At 52.6% G+C, this 21,150-nt stretch overlaps 2 protein-coding genes across 6 annotated transcripts; both read right to left on the reverse strand.

Moving 5' to 3' along the window:
* Positions 1–1,299: 1,299 nt before the first annotated feature.
* IRF9 (interferon regulatory factor 9) lies at positions 1,300–7,127 on the reverse strand. 3 transcript variants are annotated; one of them, XM_033188449.1, is made up of 10 exons: positions 6,508–7,127; positions 5,524–5,704; positions 4,702–4,885; positions 4,340–4,470; positions 3,892–3,970; positions 3,717–3,788; positions 2,896–3,265; positions 2,668–2,794; positions 1,893–2,008; positions 1,300–1,734 (listed from the first exon to the last, which is right to left on the reverse strand). In XM_033188449.1, the coding sequence occupies exons 2-10, from the start codon at positions 5,610–5,612 to the stop codon at positions 1,601–1,603; spliced, it is 1,302 nt and encodes a 433-aa protein (XP_033044340.1). In that variant the 5' UTR covers positions 5,613–5,704; positions 6,508–7,127; the 3' UTR covers positions 1,300–1,600. The 3 variants fall into 3 exon arrangements, with proteins under 3 accessions (XP_033044340.1, XP_033044339.1, XP_033044341.1); XM_033188448.1 differs by having other exon boundaries at positions 2,896–3,237; positions 6,508–7,115; XM_033188450.1 differs by lacking the exon at positions 2,668–2,794 and having other exon boundaries at positions 2,896–3,237; positions 6,508–7,109.
* A 63-nt stretch (positions 7,128–7,190) lies between these two features.
* Positions 7,191–20,694, reverse strand: RNF31 (ring finger protein 31). 3 transcript variants are annotated; one of them, XM_033188415.1, is made up of 21 exons: positions 20,302–20,694; positions 20,070–20,216; positions 19,767–19,922; positions 19,479–19,538; positions 19,304–19,379; positions 18,569–18,746; positions 17,704–18,091; positions 17,253–17,543; positions 16,752–17,000; positions 16,461–16,646; positions 16,139–16,345; positions 12,764–12,937; positions 12,582–12,680; positions 12,402–12,491; positions 10,708–10,822; positions 10,474–10,592; positions 10,101–10,214; positions 9,914–9,971; positions 7,890–7,986; positions 7,441–7,609; positions 7,192–7,331 (listed from the first exon to the last, which is right to left on the reverse strand). In XM_033188415.1, exons 1-21 carry the CDS (start codon positions 20,491–20,493, stop codon positions 7,278–7,280), a joined length of 3,219 nt encoding a protein of 1,072 aa, XP_033044306.1. In that variant the 5' UTR covers positions 20,494–20,694; the 3' UTR covers positions 7,192–7,277. The 3 variants fall into 3 exon arrangements, with proteins under 3 accessions (XP_033044307.1, XP_033044306.1, XP_033044305.1); XM_033188414.1 differs by having other exon boundaries at positions 10,101–10,280; positions 20,302–20,683; XM_033188416.1 differs by lacking the exon at positions 20,302–20,694 and having other exon boundaries at positions 7,191–7,331; positions 19,703–19,922.
* Between the last annotated feature and the right edge of the window lie 456 nt (positions 20,695–21,150).

Genomic DNA, 21,150 nt, shown 5'->3' on the forward strand with positions numbered 1-21,150 from the left:
TTCCAGTTTGGTAGTAAAATGAACAGGGGGGAAAGGGAAAGGAGTGTCAGCCAATTTGGAGCCCTCAAGTCTCATGAACAGCATGTTTGTGACATGGCAGTCTAGGCCGGAGTGCCTTTTTTTTATTGTTTTTTTCTTGAGACACAGTCTTGCTCATTGCCAAGGCTGGAGTACAATAGCACAATCTTGGCTCACTGCAACCTCTGCCTCCCAGGTTCAAGCGATTCTCCTGCCTCAGCCTCCCAAGTAGCTGAGATTACAGGTGCCCGCCACCATGCCTGGCTAATTTTTGTATTTTTAGAAGATGGGGTTTCACCATGTTGGCCAGGCTGGTCTCGAACTCCTGATCTCAAGTGATCCACCCACCTTGGCCTCCCAAAGTGCTGGGATTATAGGTGTGAGCCACCGCACCCAGCCAGCCAGAGTGTCTTTTATGGGGCTTAGATAGAGCAAGGAATCCAGTTTGGGAGTACCCTGCTGGGGTGACAGTGAAATTTGTGCTGGAGGAAGAGGTGCCAGTAACAACAGGTAAGGTTTAGCAACTCTTCTCTCTGACTCCTCTGTTCTCAGGCCTCAGGGCCTCTAGACCATAGTTTCAGGTCACCTTCAAGTGTCTCCTCTTCATTTAGACCTCCAGTCTAACCTCAGGCCCGATGTTGAGGCCTTCTAGCAAGAACTATGAAGCCCAGACTTTACCATGTGAAGTTGGTGGCTATAGTGCCTGGCTGAAGGCTTGGTGCCCCTTTCGATGGCCTATCCCAACCCACTCCCTAATCTTGTCTGCCCAGAGGGTACCTCTGTAGAGTGCCAGGCCCAGGACCCACAGGGCCCAGAGAGCATATTAGCCAGAACCTATGGGCAGAGGAGAGGAAAGAGGCTGGAGATGTCAGCAGGAAGAGAACCCCAATGCCCCACTCTTAAGTTTACATCTCTGTGACCACTGCTACCTTCTTCTCCCAGAAAATCAGATACTGATTCCTCTTTCAATAAAATTTTATTTTAAATCCTTTTTTTTTTTTGAGGCGGAGTCTCACTCTGTCGCCCGGACTGGAGTGCAGTGGCCTGATCTCAGCTCACTGCAAGCTCCGCCTCCCGGGTTTACGCCATTCTCCTGCCTCAGCCTCCCGAGTAGCTGGGACTACAGGCGCCTGCCACCTCGCCCGGCTAGTTTTTGTATTTTTAGTAGAGACGGGGTTTCACCGTGTTAGCCAGGATGGTCTTGATCTCCTGACCTCGTGATCCGCCCGTCTCGGCCTCCCAAAGTGCTGGGATTACAGGCTTGAGCCACCGCGCCCGGCCTTTAAATCCTTAGTGAATATCTAAGAGGAAAATATAAAGTGCTTGTCTTTAGAGTTGGGAAGTCAGGGAAGAAGGAGAGGGAGATGCCCCCTGGGTTCACACCATTTGGAATTTCCCAGTCCCTTACAGATGAAAGAGGGTGTATATGTCAAAATTTAAAAAAAAAAAAAAAAAAAGGATAAAAAATTAGCCTTGAGTGCTCCACCAGCCAGTGTGTGCGAGGATTTTCAGGATACAATTATCACAGACAACTGTTGAGAATTATCACAAAGAGGACAGGTCAATCGTGTGAAGAATGAGTCTATTTCAAAGGAGACAGGAAGAACAAAGAGGTGAGGTGGAAGATGGGTACCCCACGCTCTACAGCAGGGACAGAATGGCTGCCTGCTGCTCTGGAGTCTCCTCCAGCAAGTATCGGGCAAAGGCCTGCTCCATCTGTATTGGAAGAGATGGAGAAGAGTGTCTCAGTGAGTGCATCAGGGACAGACACCACCCCCAGGAGCTCCTTCCCCACTAGGAAACCCCCTTTGCCTCCTGGAGTACCACTGCCCCGCTCTCATTAGATGGGTACTCTGCCCCTGCTCTGAGCTCACCTTCACTGTGATAAGATTCTGTGGAGTATGGCTGGGGCCACGGCTCTCTTCCCAGAAATTCAGTGTTACCTGGAACTTCGGTGGGGGGCCTAGGCCCTGGAAGTACCTGGCCAAGTCTGAAAGAGAAAGGGTCAAGAATTGGAAGAACAAAAAGAAGAGAGGGCCCCAGGCAGGGGGGCAATAGTGAGAAACCCATGATGGAGAGAGGTAGGAGGGGGTCCTGCCACAGCAGGAGCTGCAAGGTCAGAAGTACTTGAAACTAAATGCTACTCACCCATGTGCAAATAGGGAAAGGGTGCCCCTGCCTTAAATAAGTGCTTAGAAGCAGATCACTGCACAACTGAAAAAGCTCTCTGCTGGGAGAGTTTAGAGTCCTCCCCGACAGCAGCCCTGGCTGCTAACACAGATGTGCCCAGAACTTCGCTGCTTGCTCACACCCTTCCAGTGCTAGGGTACCCATGGCGCTGGGAACACCCACACTCTGCACCCCGTGTACACCTGGTCCCACTCTTAAGGTCAGGTTTAGAATTGAGTAGGAGCTGGAATTGGATGGGAGAGAAGTGCAACCCTAAGGCATGCCTGGACTGTAGTAGAGACAGTGCAGCCAGGGCCAGAGTGTGTGCTGTGTGCCAGCTCTCCCAAATCTGTGTATGTAGGAGAAGGCCACGAAGCTCAAAATCTCTGTGCCAATTCTTCTGTGCACCTTCACATAGTGACTGCATGCTTCACTGTGATGGTATTCTTCAAGATACGACACTCTTGTGCTGGGCTCTACCTGAACCACCTCTTCCATTGTCTTGGCTGGAGGAGAGCTGCCAGGTAGCTGCCAGGCTGGGCATATGGCCACACAGGATGTGCACCACACAAGTGCAGAAGAGCCATGCATAGGCTACATGGAGGATCTGCTGGCAGATAGGGAGGTGGCAGGACCCACCAAGTTGGGCCCAGGGGGTACTAAGAGGTAGGGGGTGGGAGCTCAGGTGCCCAGAGAGAGCAGCCTCACCTCTGCGGAAGTAGGCGGTTCTGAAGAGCTCCACGCACTCGTTGCTGGGCAGCAGATGCGGGCCTGGCCCAGGGGGAGCCTGGGGTGCATTCCAGGAGATGGGAATGGGGCAAAGGCGCTGCACGAAGAGGCCTCGGGGGTTGCTGGCCACCAAGATGCCCCTCTCAAGCTGGCTCAGCAGGCGCTGCGTGGGCTCCAGTGGGCCAGGCTTGGGGAACAGCACCTGCTCCATGCTGCTCTCAGAGCCTGAGGGCTCAGCCACAAGGCGGCAATCCAGGCTTTGCACCTGGGCCTCGCCCACCACACGTCCATTGTAGATGAAGGTGAGCAGCAGTGAGTAGTCTGGGGAATAGAACAGCCCTACCTGGTGCTGGAGGAGCATGCAGGCTGGCAGCAGCACCTCCCCAGGGGAATAGTTCCACCTTCCCTCCCTGCACCAGCCAGGGGACTTCCTCTCAGGTTTTCCTGTCACTCAGGCAAGTAGCTAGTATGTGACTGACCATGAGGCCTCAGGGTTTAATGACCAGGGGCTTGTAGTTTACTAGAAAGTCCCTTGAGATTGGGCCTCTGTTTGGCCCAGTGAAATCAATGTCTCAATGTAGATTTCCATGAGAGTGTATAGGGTGATATTTTTGGGAAGCAAGCTTTTTGGAGTCTGGCTAGGCATGTGAAATTCTCGCCACCTAGAAACCAGTGCCTTGGGCTATGTTAATATGGGCACAGTTTGCTGTAAGCCCTGACCAACTAGATAATGCATGCACAGTCAAAGGTGGAAGACCTTGGGGCACAGGGCACAGGAGAAAGTCAGAAATGCCATGTACCTGACTCTGGAGGAAGCAGAAACTCCAGGGACCTCTGATCCCCTTGAAAGGGGGCCTCAGTTGTGTCTGTACCTGGAAGGGAAGCAAAGGCACTGGTCATTCAGAGTGGGACTGGGGAGTCTCGGGCCAGAGGGTGTGGCATGGGGGACGACACAAGAGGCAGGGCAGGTGATACCTTCCTGTGGCTCAGGGCTGCTGCTGCTGCTGCTCCCGATGTCTGAATGGACTGCTCCCCCACTGGCCCCCTCCTCCTCCTGCAGACACAGTGTCTTTTTTTTTTTTTTTCTTTTTTTGAGACAGAGTTTTGCTCTTGTTGCCCAGGCTGGAGTGCAATGGGGCAATCTCGGCTCACTGCAACCTCTGCCTCCTGGGTTCAAGGGATTCTCCTGCCTCGGCCTCCTGAGTAGCTGGGATTACAGGCAGATGCCACAACACCCAGCTAATTTTTGTATTTTTAGTAGAGACGGGGTTTCACCATGTTGGTCAAGGCTGGTTTCAAACTCCTGACCTCAGGTGATCTGCCCGCCTCCGCCTCCCAAGACACAGTGTCTTTCATTGGCCCACCTCTCCCTCTAGTTACTGTCCTGCCCTCAGGCCCACCCAGTTCCCTTTCCATCTCTTACATTATTGAGGGAGTCCTGGAGCACAGAAGGACTGAGTGTGCAGTTCTGTATGGCACCCGCTTCCTCCTTCCTCTCAGAGGACACAGAACTGTGCTGTCGCTTTGATGGTGATTTCTGAGTCCCTGGCTGGCCTGTGGAATTGTTGAGGGAGACAGAAAGGTCAGGGTCTTGAGCAGGGACAGAGGGTAAGGGAGAGGTCTGAAGCAGTGAAGAATGGGCAGGCCTAGGAAGGGAAACCTGGGTAGCAGCCCCGCAAGGGCACGGACAAGGCAGAGCTATGAGAAGCCTGGGGGAAGGCTGCACATCTATCCTTCCTCCCCAGTCTGCTGAGTCTAGGAGTGGTTGGGCAAGGGGAAACCCACCAGAGAAGGGTCCTGGTGGCAGCAGCCGATACACCTTGTAGGGCTCAGCAACATCCATGCGGCCCCTCTTAGGAACCTCCTCAAATTCAGTACTCTTGTTGAGTGCACAGCGCAGGCGAGTCTTCCAGACAGCGGGGCCTCCTGTGTCCCCTTCCTTATACTTTCCCTTAAATATTGCCCAGGCCTAGGAAAGAAAGCAAGGGAAAAAGAGGCAGTGTGTTACAGGCTCCAGGTGCCCCTCCAACAGGACTGGCTTTATGGGCGTACAGCTCTAAGCTCAGAAGGGATCATGCAGGGTCTGTGCTCTGCGTTGCCATCTTGAAATCCCCAGAATTTTTTTTTTTTTTTTTGAGACAGAGTCTCACTCTGTTGCCAGGCCGGAGTGCAGTGGTACGATCTCGGCTCACTACAACCTCTGCCTCCCTGGTTCAAGCAATTGTCCTGCCTCAGCCTCCTGAGTAGCTGGGACTACAGGCATGCGCCGCCAGGCCCAGGTAATTTTTGTATTTTTATTAGAGACGGGGTTTCACCATGTTGGCCAGGATGGTCTTGATCTCTTGACCTCGTGATCCACCCACCTCGGCCTCCCAAAGTGCTGGCGTTACAGGTGTGAGCCACTGCGCCTGGCCAAAATCCCTAGAATATTTGAACAAGGCCTCCACATTTTCATTTTGTACTGGACTCTGCAAATGATGCAGCTAGTTTTCCTCTCCAGTCTCTCCCTTGTCTGAAACCCAGGCAGACGCAAGTGCTCGAGGGTGAGTGTACCAGTGTATATACCATCTCTCACACAGAGGAACAGTGGTTTCCAAGCCCTTTCACCTTGAAGAAGGCAGCATCCTGGTCCTCTCGGAAGTCCTGCTTGCCTGCATGCTTCCAGGGAATCCGGAACATGGTCTTAGCTGTATCATCCCAGCACACTCCGGGGAACTGCCCGCTCTCCACTTGCTCCACCACCCAGTTCCGGAGTTTTCGGGTACAGCGTGCCCTGCCTGATGCCATCCTGGGGGATAAGAGGAGCAGGAAGCATCAGAACTGACACTTTGGGAGGGAACATCTCCTGAGACCCTGGCCATTGAGACTAGATTCTGGCAACAGGTCCCAGAGATCCCATCCATCTTCTTTTAGCTCTAGACACATTTCAACACTCTATGAGACAGAATTGTTTCCTTTCTGCCATCACTAGCAATGACAAAAAACAAAAACAAAACAAAAACCCAAACATTGTTTTTAGCATTCTAAGCTGTGATACCTGGAAGGAAACCTTGGGCATTGGTCTTAATTTTAGGACTTTTCAGAAATGTATTGTTTAGGAAATAATTCCTTTGGTGATCGTTCCTGGTGAGAGGCCCTGTCTAGATTCCCGAGCATCAGCAGAGGCAGGCTCTGCTGAGATGCATCAGGCCCTTCACCCACTGCCCCACAGCCTACACAACCTAGCCTCTGACCCCCACCCCTCTGCCAGCCCCAGGAGTAGGTGGGGCAGGAAGCAGGGGTGGGGGTGGAGCTGCAGCACAAGTGGGCAGGGCCAGACGGCAAGGAAACAAATGGTCCACTGAGGCTGGGGCAATGAGCCTTCTTCCCTGAACAATCCAGCAGTAGGTCCTTCTGACCTTTGCCTACAAGGGTCTGGGGTGCTGGCCCTTGTCAGTCTCATTCTCAGGCTGAATCTCCCACTTCCTGACTTAGAGGTCTTCTGTCTATCCTGCAGTCTAACAGAGGGACCCTTAGGACCCCCTACCCCCAATCTGGCTGGACTTTCTAGCCCTAGATCCCAGGCTGACTCCCATCCTTGGCTGATCTTACCTGAGTTGCTGTCCAGGCTGTTGCAGGGCTCAGACGACCTCAGCTTAAGTCCTGGCTGGGCGGCTGATCTCTCCACCCCTTTCTACAGTCCCCACCCTAAGTTTCGGTTCTCCTCTAGGGAGGGCCTTTTCCCAGAAATCACGTGGTCTCAGAGTTGCAGGGAACTGGTGGCCACCAGGGGGCAGCAGCAGCTGAGCATCTCACTATCAGGATGCCACTGTCGCAGCAGGTGGGCCCTGCTCTACCGGCTCAGCTCCAGCCTGGCTCATTCCCCTTCCTCCCTCAGACGCTCTTGCTTGTATCTGACCTTCTCTGGGTGACACTGCGGCTTCCCCAGGGAGGCCAGTTTCCTGGAGTCAGGCCTGGGACCTCTGGATTGCTGTGTACACCTGTGCATCTGTGTTCCCCTACAGTGCACACCTGATACATACTGGGTGACTTCAAATACCAGTCAAATTTGATGAAAGGAAGAAAGGAGGCAGGGAGGGAGGGAGCCCAGGCCAGGTGGCTAGATGGGGAGGGCCTCCCTTGACCATCCAGGGTGTCAACTCCTTCCTGGTCCTGAGTCCAGGGAGGGTCAGGCACTAGGTTGCAGGGGGCCCTTTTCAGCAAAGCTCTGTTCACCCCACTCTTTCCCTGGTGCCCCTAGATGGTGGCACCAGGAAGAAGGACCACCAAGAAGCCTGGGTGGTAAGATGCCTCTTTATTGGTGCTGGAGCTGTTCCTGAGGGAGTAGGCCATGGGACCCTCATCAGGACCCTTGCTCTCAGCTACTTCCTCCTGCGGGGGATACTCTGTCCCAAGGGTACCTCTTCTGTCAGCTTCTGCAGGAGAGAGAAGGTAATGATATTAGGAGCCTGGAGCTCAAACACAGCCTGCACCAGGTGACTTCTGTAGGGTGGGGTCAGAGGTGAGGCTGGGTGGAGGCTATACCTGTAACAAGCGGGCCTGGTAGGCAGGGGGATCCTCTCCAGCCAAAGGCTGGGGGCGTACGTGTAGGTAGCGCTCAGTGGCCGTCTCCAGCTCTTCCACCTCATACAGGGTGGCTGGGTCCAGCGAGTGGGCATTGATGAGGCTCACAAGATACTCTTTGTAGTGTGCCCTGGGGAGAAAAGGGAGCAGAATATTTGTTCTGTTGGCTAATATTAACTGAGTGTGTCTAACATAGCTGGGCTCTGAGACACTTGGACAAACAAGATTAACAACCCCTGCCTGTGCCCACATTGCCTGCTACTATCTATCCATGCCCTTGCCCAGAAAGCCTCCTCCCTTCCACCCATTGCGAGACCTACTGCTCCCAGGGACCCATTTTACTGCCTGGACATGCCCTCACCACTTCTACCCACCACCCAACACCATGCCCCTGTCCTGCTGACACTCACTGGCACAGGCCAGCATAGCCAGCTGGAGTTTCCTTGCCACAAGCTTCATCCCTGAGCCCATTGGGAACTTCCTTCTGCTCCATTACTCGGCAGCCACCTGAAGGTGAGGGAAGAAGGGAGCCTCTGTTGGGAGGCCAATAACCACAAAGCTCCAGAACTGGGATACTCACAAGGTAGGGAAGGCAGCCTCCAAGGAAGGGACTGAGCACAGCAACTCCCGCTTTCCCAGTGGCGCTGGTGGGTACTCAGAGGTGCCGTCAGCGGCAGACCATCTGACACAGAGGCAGGAACTTGTCCCTACTTTTATCCAAGCAGGCTTTTGGCTCATAAACACATAACCTCTTGAGATAGCTTTTTTTTTTTTTTGGTTGTTACTTATCTCTTGACTAGTTAACTTACTTATTCTGTGAAGGTCTTACCTCTTTTTTTTTTTTAAATAGAGACAGGGTCTCACTATGTTGTTCATGCTGGTCTTAAACTCCTGGGCTCAAGTAATCCTCTGGCCTTAGCCTCCCAAAGTGCTGGGATTACGGGTGTGAGCCACTACTCCTGGCTACCTCTGTTTTTTTTTTTTTTGAGATGGAGTTTCACCCTTGTTGCCCAGGCTGGACTGGAGTGCAATGGCGCAATCTTGGCTCACTGCAATTTCCGCCTCCTCCTGGGTTCAAGCGATTCTCCTGCCTCAGCCACCCGGGTAGCTGGGATTACAGGTGCCTGCCACCACACCTGGCTAATTTTTTTTGTATTTTTAGTACACACAGGGTTTCACCTTGTTGGCCAGGCTGGTCTCAAACTCCTGACCTCAGGTGATCCACCTGCCTTGGCCTCCCAAAGTGCTGGGATTATAGGCGTGAGCCACTGCGCTTGGCCACTTCTTTTGTTTTTTTTTTTTTTGAGACGGAGTCTCGCTCTGTCGCCCGGGCGGGAGTGCAGTGGCCAGATCTCAGCACACTGCAAGCTCCGCTTCCCGGGTTTATGCCATTCTCCTGCCTCAGCCTCCCGAGTAGCTGGGACTACAGGCGCCTGCCACCTCGCCCGGCTAGATTTTTGTACTTTTTAGTAGAGACAGGGTTTCACCGTGTTAGCCAGGATGGTCTCGATCTCCTGACCTCGTGATCCGCCCGTCTCGGCCTCCCAAAGTGCTGGGATTACAGGCTTGAGCCACTGCGCCCGGCCTTTTTTTTTTTTTTTGAGACGGAGTCTCACTGTTGCCCAGGCTGGAGTGTAGTGGTGTGATCTTGGCTCACTGCAAGCTCCGCCTCCCAGGTTCATGCCATTCTCCTGCCTCAGCCTCCCGAGCAGCTGGGACTACAGGCGCCTGCCACCACGCCTGGCTAATTTTTCCTATTTTTTAGTAGAGATGGGGTTTCACCGTGTTAGCCACGATGGTCTCGATCTCCTGACCTCATGATCTGCCCGCCTTGGCTTCCCAAAGTGTTGGGATTACAGACGTGAGCCACTGCACCTGGCAGGCCACCTCTATTTTTTTTTTTTTTTTAATTTAAAGCCTACAGCACCTGGTATTCCCAGCCAATCTCTCATCCAAATACTAACTAGGCCCGAACCTGCTTAGCCTCCAAGATCAGAAAAGATCAGTCACATTTAGGGTGGTATGGACTGTAGACTTACCTCTGTCTACACTGTAAGAAGTGAAAGCGGTTAGAACCACATGTAACACCTTTCTGTTACCCTCATGGAATCTAAAACAGTGCCCTGCAACTAGCAGGTCTCATTAAACACTCATTGAGTTAATTAATGAATTATGATCATTTGGGAATGGGAGAAGAAAATTAGTATTAATGCCTTCTTGGGTACCAGGTTCTTTAAAGATGTCTGACATAAAATGGCTTAGCTGCAAGGTAGATACTATCCCTATTTTACAGCGGAAGAAACAAGGCCTGGAGTCTCAACTTGCCAAAGGGCGTGCAACAAGTGGCCCCTGACCCATGCCTCCCCTTTAGCCATCATACAGTGGGAGCCCAGCACACCATCTCTTCTTCTCAAAGGCTTGTCCTAACACTCACCTCCAGGGACTGCCCGGGCCCCAGCTGGAGGCTCTGTATTAAACATGACGTTATTGTCCTGAGGAGGAGAGAGAGATGGGTGTTAAATTCCCCTTGATGCCAGTCCCTGTTGCATTTCCTAGCATGAAGTCTTTTCCATTCTTGCCCACCCTGGGCCCTGTCTTCTTCTCTCCTGACCACCTCTGACCTGTAGCAGCTTCTGAAGCCGGGGAGCAGTCCAGTCCCGCAGGTAGAAGAGACAGTCTCGAGGGTGGTGGCCGTGCAGCGACTTTTTCACCCTGCAGTTAGGGTCTGGACATTTCTGGCAGAAACCCAGATGGGAGAGAGGAAGTTGGAGACTGTTGGGGTCCTGGCCTCTCAGGAACCCCTGCGTGAGGGGTGTATGGGTGAGGGGAGATGGAGACATTGGAGGAGCAAGCAAAGGGTAAGGGGATGGAGAGTTGTGCTTTACATCCCATTGACCTCTTCTCTTCCCCAGGGCCACCCCTCAATGGCCTCTGCCTCTCAAACCCAGTGGAGCCCCCCACCCTTCCATCCCTTCGCCAACTCTCTGGGCTCACATTCTTGGCGTAAAAGGCATTGTAGCAGCCGCTGCAGAACTGGTGGCGGCACTGGGTACAGTGAAAGTGCATGCAGCCTCCTCGGGCCAGGGCATACGAGAACTTGCATTTGGGGCAGTCTGCAAAGGACAAGAGATCAGGGCTGGAGCTGCCGCTGCAACTCAAGGCCATCAAGAAGAGAGCTGCTGGCAATGACAGGCTTCTGAGCAAACAGGCCAAGTGGGGCAGCCTTACCAATGCCGTTTTCCTGAAGATACATTGCTAGGCCCTGGGCCTGGTATTCTGGGTCGTTCATGCGTTTCCAGTTCTGGAAGTCCTCACAGCTCCGACCTCGGTGCTGCTCCTCCCACTGCCGGAGGGAAAGTAGGCTTCACGTGGGAGCTCTATCCCATCCCCTGGCCCTTCTTCCTAGCCCCTCCACTCACATCCAGTGGTCCCCAGCTAGGTTTATGTCACTGCCACCTACCATTTGCTCAGATCTAAAAATGAGAGGCTATCCTTGGTTCTTTCATTTTCTCCTACTGCCTCATACTCCTTTTGCCTTGTTTCTACCCCACAGACCATCTCAACCATATCCCCTTTTCCTTCATCCCTACTGCTAGCACTTTACTCCAGGCCACCATCAGCCCTTGCCTCAATTGCTTGCCTTGGTTACTAGTCTGTTTCCCATTCCTGCACCCCTAGGATCAATTCTCCCCATGGCTGTCAAAAAGACTTCAAAATTGTAAGTCAGGTAGCTTCCACAGTATTGGTGGTGTTTTTGGTTCTGTGGTAGTCTCAGGTGTTCACTTTGTTTCAGACATGATGCAGATTTTTTTTTTTTTTTTTTTTGAGACGGAGTCTCGCTCTGTCACCCAGGCTGGAGTGCAATGGCGTGATCTCGGCTCACTGCAGCCTCCACCTCCTGGGTTCAAGTGATTCTCCTGCTCCAGCCTCCAGAGTAGCTGGGATTACAGGCACATGCCACCACACCTGGCTAATTTTCGTATTTTTAGTAGAGACAGGGTTTCACCATATTGGGCAGGCTGGTCTTGAACTCCCGACCTCAAGTGATCCACCCACCATGGCCTCCCAAAGTGATGGGATTACAGGCAGAAGCCACCGTGCCTAGCCAAATATTACACTTCTTAAAAGATAAATGTGGCTGGGCATAGTGGCTCATGTCTGTAATCCCAGTACTTTGGAAGGCTGAGGTGAGGGATCACTTGAGACCAGAAGTTGGAGGCTATAGTGAGCTGTGACTGCACCAGAGGACCCCAGTCTGGGTGTGAGTGAGTCCTTGGCTCTAAAAATAAATAAATAAATAAACGAAAGATAAATGAGATAAATGAGAAAGATAAATAAGATCACCCTTGCTTTTTCTCAGAATGAAGGCAGATGGATGCCTGCCTCACTTTGGCCTCCAGGGCTCTCCAGACCTGGCAGCTGGCTTCTCTCTGACCACCTGCCACTCCCACCTTGCTTTCCAGGCTCCACCCACACAACACTTTTTTCTGACTCTGGCCCTTTCCATGTGTTGTTTTTTCTCTCCCAAATGCTCTCTGTGTGGCTGGCTTCTTTTTAATGTTTAGGCCTGAGCTTAAACCATTTTAGAGAAGACTTGTCTGACCTCTCTACCCTAAGTAGGTCCACTCTGTTACCCTGATCTCAGATTCCTGTTTGTTTTCTTCATAGAACTTACGCCTATGTATAATTGAGTTCCTCTGGCTTACTTCCTTCCTCCTCCCCTTTCCTTTCTCTCCCGATTTCCTCCCTCCCTCTGCTGTCTTCCCTTTCTCCTTGTGCCTAGTCTTTCTGACTAGTCTGTAAGCTCTTTTGACCTCAGAGCTCATATCTATTTTGCTCTCCAGGATACAAACTCCCCTGAGTCTAACACAGTACCTGGCAGTAGCTCAGCAAGTATTTCTGAAATGATGAATGTGCCTCACCTGGCGCTTGCAGCGCACACAGAAGGTCTGGTGACACTGGGGACAAGTCGCCTCCAGCTGCTCACGCTCATATATGAAGCCAAAGGAGCACTGTAAGTAAAAGAACATAAAGTTATCAAAGGCCTGACCTGGAACCATCCCCTGTCCCTCCACAGTAGCTCTCCTGGGCAGGCCACTTACCTGGGCACACCACAAGAACTTGGGGTCCCGCATCAGCACACCCTCGGTCAGCTTCTTATGGAACAACGCATAGGCATCTGGCTCTAGGCTCTCTCGAAGCTGGGGACAGGATGCAGAGGTGGTGGGTGGGAGGGTTGCTATTCAAAGCTCAGGGTACCTGAGTCCTAGGGGGGCTGCAGTACCTGGATGTCAAGGGTAGAGAAGTAGCTGAGCAACTGTGTGTCATCGGTGAGGTCAGGGCGGCCACAGGCAGGGCACACCATGTCTGTGATGTGCTTCTCCTTCAAGGCGATGGTGAAGTGCTGGCGGAAGCAGTCAGGACAGATGGTGCACTCACAGGAAGTCAGGGCCTGCATCTGGAGGGTGAGGGGTTGGAGGGGAGGGGGTCAGAAGCCACAGCTGCCAGCCTAGGGAAGAGGCAGTGGCCAGGTGTCCACTAAGAAATCAGGCTCTAATGAACAACTAGGCAGGGTTAACAACCTCAAGTGCCAGCAGGGGCCAGGCAGGCAACCTAAACATCTGAAGACAGTCAGGTGGAGGAAAATAGACAATGGTGACACCTAAGGTAAAGACAAAAGTGCCTATAAAAACATTCATATTCCATTAAATATACAAGTAACATGCTTGAAATGACAAAACTATAGAAGTGGAGAACAGATTCATGGTTGCTGGGTGACTAGAAGTGGTGGCAGAAGGGTATAACTAAAGAGGTACATGAGGGAGTTCCTTTGTGGTGATGAAACAATCTGTATCTTGATTATGGTGGTGGTTATATGCATCTATACACGGGACAGAACTGCACAGAACCACACATACACACAGCAGCACACCCATGTGAAAAATGAACAAGACCTATAGTAAAGCTAACGTTGTAGCAATGTCTATTTCTTGGTCTTGATATTGTACTATAATTATATAAGAAATCACCACTGGGGGTCGGGCATGCTGGCTCACACCTGTAATCCCAGTACTTTGGGAAACCAAGGTGGGTGGATCACTTGAGGCCAGGAGTTCGAGACCAGCCTGGCCAACATTGTGAAACCTTGTCTCTACTAAAAATACAAAAATTGGGCCAGGCACCATGGCTCATGCCTGTAATCCCAGCACTTTAGGAGGTTGAGGCAGGCGGATCATCTGAGGTCGGGAGTTCCACACCAGCATGACCAACATTGAGAAACCCTGTCTCTACTAAAAATACAAAATTAGGCAGGTGTGGTGGCGCATGTCTGTAATCCCAGCTACTCGGGAGGCTGAGGGAGGAGAATCGCTTGAACCTGGGAGGCAGAGGCTGCAGTGAGCCGAGATCGCACCATTGCACTCCAGCCTGGGCAACAAGAGAAAAACTCTGTCTCAAAAAAAAAAAAAAAAAAAATTAGCCGGGCGTGGTAGAAGATGCCTGTAATCACAGCTATTCGGGAGGCTGAGACAGGGGAATCACTTGAACAGGGAGGTGGGGATTGCAGTGAGCCATAATTGTGCCACTGCGCTCCAGTCAGGGTGACAGAGTGAGACTCCGTCTCAAAAAAATAAAGTCATCACTGGGTGAAGGTGAGTGAAAAGTACACAGGACTCTATGTACTATTTTTGAAACTTCCTGTAGATTCTACAATTATTTATTTATTTAATTGATTTTGAGACAGTCTTACTCTGTCGCTCAGACTGGAGTGCCGTGGCACAATTCTGGCTCACTGCAACCTCTGTCTCCCAGGTTCAAGAGATTTTCCTGCCTCAGCCTCCCAAGTAGCTGGGATTACAGGCACCCACTACCACGCCCAGCTAATTTTTGTATTTTTTGTAGAGACAGGGTTTCACCATGTTGGTCAGGCTGGTTTCAAACTTCTGATCTCAGGTGATCCACCCGCCTTTGCCTCCCAAAGTGCTAGGATTACAGGTGTGAGCCACTGTGCCTGGCCAACTTTATTTATTTATTTATTTATTTTTAATTTCTTTTTTTTTTTTTTTGAGATGGAATCTCTTTCTGTTGCCCAGGCTGGAGTGCAGTGGCACAATCTCGGCTCACTGCAACCTCCACCTCCCAGGTTCAAGCGATTCTCCTGCCTCAGCCTCCCGAGTAGCTGGGATAACAGGCACACGCCACCATGCCTGGCTAATTTTTGTATTTTTAGTAGAGACGGGGTTTCACCATGTTGACCAGGATGGTCTAAATCTCTTGACCTCATGATCAACCCACTTGGTCTCCCAAAGTGCAGGGATTACAGGCATAAGCCACCACGCCCAGCCCTTTATTTATTTTTTTAGAGATGGGAGTCTTATTATGTTGCCCATGCTGGTCTCTAACTCCTGGCTTCAAGGAATTCTCCCACCTCAGCCTCCCAAAGCGCTAAGATTACAGGCATGAGGCATCATGCTCAGCAAAATTCTTTTTGGAAACATATCCACAGTAGTCACACACACACACACAAATGAACAGTAATTTTTTTTTTTTGAGACAAAGTCTCACTCTGTTGCCCAGGCTGGAGTGCAGTGGTGCAATCTCTGCTCACTGCAAGCTCCGCTTCCTGGGTTCATGCCATTCTCCTGCCTCAGCCTCCCGAGTAGCTGGGACTACAGGCGCCCGCCACCACACTCGGCTAATTTTTTATATTTTTAGTAGAGACAGGGTTTCACCGTGTCAGCCAGGATGGTTTCACCGTGTCAGCCAGGATGGTTTCCATCTCCTGACCTCGTGATATACCTGCCTTGGCCTCCCAAAGTGCTGGCATTACAGGCGTGAGCCACCGCGCCCAGCCTAGTAATTCTTTAGTATCAGCAAATATCCAGTTTATAGGAATAAGCCCTTCTTAGCTCCTAAGCCTCCACGTACTCTAGGTCAGAGCAGTTAGACTGGCTCTGTATGTGTTTTGTTTTGGTTTTACTCTGTATTTTTAAAATAATCGTAGAGGTCAAGAGTTCGAGACCAGCCTGGCCAATATGGCAAAACCCTGTCTCTACTAAAAATACAAAAATTAGCCGAGTGTGGTGGCGGGCGCCTGTAACCCCAGCTACTCAGGAGGCTGAGGTAGGAGAATTGCTTGGAGGAGGTGGAGGTTACAGTGAGCTGAGATTGCGCCACTGTACTCCAGCCTGGGGTCAAGGCTGAAATTCCAGCTCAAAAAAAAATAAATAAGTAAATAAATAAAGTTTTACATTTTAGAGATATATACTGAAGCATTTATAAGCTATATTATGCCTGATATTTGATATTAAAATAACCGTCTGTGTATATATGTGAACTAAAGACTGATCATGTTTGTTGACAATTGCTGAAGCTTGATGATGAATACACTGGGAGTGAAGGGGTTGCAGGGGGATATGGGAATTGGTTATACAGTGTAGTACAACTTTTCTACTATTGCATATTTGAAAATTTCCATAATAGAATATTTTTTTTCAAGGGAGGAGATAAGCCTATTCCTGACCTCCCCCTCCCAGAAGTCTTTAGGGGTACATGGGCAACTGAAGAGCAGAAGACAGGATCAGAGATGGGGACTGGGATAGGGTGGGGGTCCGAAAGAATAGAGTAATTCTTGGACCAGGTACTGTGGGGAGGGACTTACCCGGTTGTGGGGCAGGGCCCAGCCACACACAGCACACTCCTGGGCAAGCAAGCGGCGCAGGAAGGCCCGGTCCTGGCTGTGCCTTACAGCTTCTACCACGTCCCCCAACTCATAGTTCCTGGGTGTCTCCTGCAGCAGTGACAGTGCCAGCTCTGCCCGGCCCCAGCTGGGGAGTGCGTAGACTGCCAAAAGCCGCCTGACCAGGCTCTGCAATGTGATTCAGGTGGAGGGGGGAGGTGCTGTCAGACTCCAGGGACCCTTCCCCTCAGCTCCCTCTTGCTCCTCTAGGTGGACCCTTGGGTTTCTTGCCTCCTCCCAGCACCTGCTTGTCTGGCCCATCCCAGGAAGGGGTGGGCTCAGGGCCACTGTCCCAGAGGCGCTGGTGGAAGGGCTCTAGGCGTTGGCGCTGTAGCTCAGTCAGGGCCCGTGACACATCACCTCCATGCTGGAACAATGCCTGGAGAGACCCCTCCTCAGGCCCAAAGCCTAGAGACTGGAGCTCCTGCACCTGCAAGATGGGAGGGGTAAGAGGGAGTGAAGTGGGAAGGCAAGCAAGGGAGAGTGTGAGAGATGCAGACTCTCAACCCTATCCCATACCCAGCACAGCTGATACCTTCCTTCGCCTGGTCCTCACACACTCCTGTACAGCTTCATCAAGGTTGCCATGACGATCCAGCCAGGCTTTCCGGGCCTCCTGACAGGAAAAGGCACCCAGCCCAGGGTCCTGCTGTCCAGCCAGCTCAGCCACCATCTCCAGCACATAGGGCAGTTCTGAGCGCAACCACTGCAGAGGCACCTCAGTGCCCGAGTACTGCAGAGCCGAGAAGATCTCCTCTGGACAGGCACCTGCGGCTTCCCCTTCCTAAGGCACAGTCCTGCCCATCAGGCCCATCAGGCAGGGTACACCCTTCACCCACCCTCAGCCTGATCTAAGATGGTGACAGTGGCTCAGCTCACACATATGGATCATATCATCAGTGCACAGCATGGTAACTGCCTCAGTAACAGGGAGCTGCTGCTAACAATGACAAGATTCATAGAAACTATTAACCACCTGCAGCATCTCCTTTCCCACACCAGCTCAGCCCTACCTCATCCCAGGCCCAGTCCTTACCCGGATCATGCTCACTAGCTGGAGGCCTTCCTCCCGCATCTTGTCTTGGCGCTGCTTCTCAGGGTCTCCACAGGAACTGGGCAGGGAGGCACTAAGGCGTTGTGGGGGCCCAAGCTTAGGGGGACCCTTTTCCAAAGAGCTGGCATAGGGCCGGGGGGGATGTTGTACTGGAATGGGGCTACTAGTCCGGTTGCACATTACACACACCCAGCCAGGGCTCGAGTTGCAGAAGGTACAGTGAATACAGTACCAGACATGACTCTGGGCAGAGGCCAGCAAAGTATCCCCCTGCTGGGAAGGCAGAGAGAATTATCCCTTTGACTGGCTGGCTGAGGTTCACAACAGAAATACAGGGAGTTGGGAGGAACTGAAGGAAAACATGGGATAGAAAAGAAGAGAATGACTTGAGGTAACACACAATAAAGAGCTGGGAAGGCCAGGAACAGGTTACCTGAAGGGGTTGTAGGCAAATGCCAGCATCTCGGGAATCCACCACCAAGCTGGGAGGCTGGGCCAGCCGAGGTCGCTCACATATGGAACACAGCACAGCTGCTGCCTCATTCTCAAAGGTACAGCTCTGGCAGGCCCACCGACCCCTTGCAAGATCAGGTTCTAGGCCTCCAGTTCCTTGGGGACCCTCAGTTCCCAACCCCAACCCCTTACAGCCTCGGGGCCGATCACAGGCCACACAGAGCACTGCCCAAGGCTCATTTAGCATGGCACAGGCAGCACAGTGCCAGGGCAAACGAGCACTTGCAGGATTAGGGGAAGAAAGAGAGCTGTCTCCTAGTGCCAGCAGGGAGGTCAACTGGGGCCGTGGTTGGGCTGAGGCAGGTAAACTGTAATGGAAAAGCAGACACGGCCTACTGAAGTGGCACCTGGTGCCTGGATCCCTCACCTCTAAGCATTCCCCATTTGCTGGGTAACAACACGTCTCTGGCCTTTGCACACATTGTCCCTGTCTCGAACACTCCTATACCCATAGCCTATGCAACATTTAAATGACAGTTTAAAGCTCACTTCTTCCTAGTAGACACTGCTAATACACGGCCTGACCTACACTAGGTGTTTAAAATATTGCCACCTGATTCAGCTGACCCTTCAGACTAGGTTGCAAACCACCTACTACCATAAAAACCTGGGTTACTATAATTGTTACTTGCTTGATGTATATGTCTATTATCTCCTTCAGGGTTCTGACTGGCTACTTCTCCTCTATTAAACAGTCTTTAGCACAGAAACTGGCAGGTAGTCCATAACCAAGTGATCTTAAGTTTTCTAAATTTCACTCTCACCCAGAAGAGAAACTCTCTCACCTGGGGCTCAGGTGGGCACCCTGGAGGACCCCAGGCAGGGTCTGGCGGAGGTGATGAGCACGGGATGGGTGTCCATGGAACAGGTGGTCACAGGCTGGACACAGGGCCTGTTTACAGGATGGGCAGTGCAGTGTGCCTGGGGCAGAACCACAGAGGAAGCAGGGACCAGGAGTGGAGCCTGGAGAGCAGGAGAGATAGAACATCTTTCCAAAAAAGACCAGGTTACATCTGAATCTGCTGTGGATGGGGGCAAATCACAAGACTACTTTTTAACACATCTGGCCCAAGGAAACAATTTTAATCTCTTTTAAAAAACAAAGAGGCCGGACACGGTGGTTCACGCCAGTAATCCCAACACTTTGGGAGGCTGAGGCGGGTGGATCACCTGAGGTCGGGAGTTCCAGACCAGCCTGACCAACATGGAGAAACCCCGTATCTACCAAAAATACAAAATTAGCCGAGTGTGGTGGTGCATGCCTGTAATCCCAGCTACCTGGGAGGCTGAGGCAGGAGAATCCCTTGAACCCGGGAGGTGGAGGTTGCAGTGAGCGGAGACTGCACCATTGCACTCAGCGGAGACTGCACCATTGCACTCCAGCCTGGGCAACAAGAGCAAAACTCTGTCTCAAAACAAACAAGCAAACACAAAGGAAGATAACCAAGAAGACAGAGGAGCATCCCAAATTTCCATCAATATAGCTTCCTACTTGGTCCCCAATTTAGGACCAATAATACCTGGGGCAGAGGGTGTGGTGAGGGGGCCAGGAGCAATCTCTCTCAATAGGGGGTCAAATTCTGAAAGCTGTAGCATCTGAAAAAGAAAGGGCAGGGAATGAACAAGGGTTTAGGGATACAGAGTCCCACAATTCCTGTTCCCTTTGTACACCAGCCCCTTTCCTGCCTTCCTTACATCATCTTCAACCTTGTCTTCCAACAGCTGCTCCAGTGCCTTCTGTCTTGGATGAGTATTCTGCAATAATACAGATAAAAACAGTTTCCACCTAGACCCCTAGAACAAAGCCCACCCTCTAAACCCTGGTCCCTTAACATTCACAGAGGGAAAATCAGTACCCAGAGCTCCCAGAATGCTGAACTATGCCCATAGTTCAGCAGCACAGGGGTCCTCAGACTTACTTGAGTTAGGCTGGGCTCCCCAGCCCTGGTGCATAAGTCCATCAAGACTAGAGGAGCATCTCACCTGCAATAGCAGGCTGAGCTCTGTCCGAAGCAGCAGTACTTCCAGTGTGACTGTAGCAACCTGGTGCTCATTTGGCTCCTCTTGCCCTTCGGGGAAGCTCAACCCATCTGGCTGCTCCTCTGTATAGCCATATAATCGCAGCACATCTCGGCCCCCCTGCCACACATTCACAACCAGTCACCACCCAGGAGGTTTCCTGCCTAGTAGGGCTGGACCCCTCCCCATTCAGCACAATCTCAGGCCTTTTCTAGCCAAACCCCAGCCCAGGCCCAGCCCCCTCTCCCATAAGGCCAGGGGATTCACCTGCACAGCATCCACCGTGCTGCGAAAGACAGGGTTATTAAACTTGACGCCGCGCCAGTACCGGGGCCGCTGAGGGCTGAGAAGGTTGCGGCCATATTTCTCCAGGATGTTCAGGGCCGTGGACAGGGTACTGAGGTAGTTTCGGGGCTGGGAGCAATGAGAGCAGAGAGTTGTAAGCGTAGCCCGGGCCTCAGGCCCTGGTGTCCCCCTTCCAAGCGGGGCCGGGCCTCACCTCCCCATGGGCGTTGCAGCGGACCAGGCGTGCGGCGTCAAGCTGCAGGTAACGGGCGGTTGGCGGCAGAGAGCTGGCTAGTAGCGGCCGGAGCTGCTCCAGGGAAAACGCCTGCCCGGAATCCCTCCTCAGGGCGCTCGCCAGCTCCTCGCGGGCCACCAGGAAGGCCCGCTCCTCTTCCTCCCCCGGCATCCTGAGGCAGGAGTCAGCCCCAGCCTTGCCGCCCGCCGGGACCCGGCGCGGGCAGCGCGCGGCCCAAGCGCCGCCCCTCCCGTCTGGTGCCCGGCTTTGAGGCCCACCCCGGCCCGCACAGCCGCCCCAGGTCACTCAGACCACGGTCACTCTCCAACCCCCGGCCCAGCGCCAGGGTTGGCCGAGAACAGGAAGTACTAGGAAAGAGGGCGGGACAGCGACCCAATTTCAGAGGAACGGGCGGGGCTTAAGGTTAAGGTGGGAGCGGGTGTCCCGAAACCAGGGGGCGTGGCCAAGTGGGAGGGCCAGGTCCCAAGCAATGAGAAGGCAAATGGCTCCTGGCTCCTCCCTCAGCGCGCCCCAGCATCTTCCCTCAGTCAAGCGCTCTTCCCCGCCTTCCTCCAGTCTGGTTCCACCCCTTCCGGATAGCCCCAGGCGCGGGGTTATCCTATTCAGCTCAAAACCTTCCTTTTTCTAGCTGGACCAGTCCGCTACGCTCCGGGCCTCACCGGGGAAGTCCCACCCTGCAGGGGAACCGACTCTGGCCGGCCCTAGCCCCTCTCGAGCGAGTCCCGCCCCATCTCCGGTCTGTCCTGAAGGCTGAGGGAAGACCCTCACCCAGCCCCTGCCCTCTCCCTTCTAAGGGCGGCTAGCCCT

The sequence above is a fragment of the Trachypithecus francoisi genome, unplaced genomic scaffold (assembly GCF_009764315.1).
Source record: "Trachypithecus francoisi isolate TF-2019V2 unplaced genomic scaffold, Tfra_2.0 Lachesis_group3, whole genome shotgun sequence".
Taxonomy (NCBI): domain Eukaryota; kingdom Metazoa; phylum Chordata; class Mammalia; order Primates; family Cercopithecidae; genus Trachypithecus; species Trachypithecus francoisi.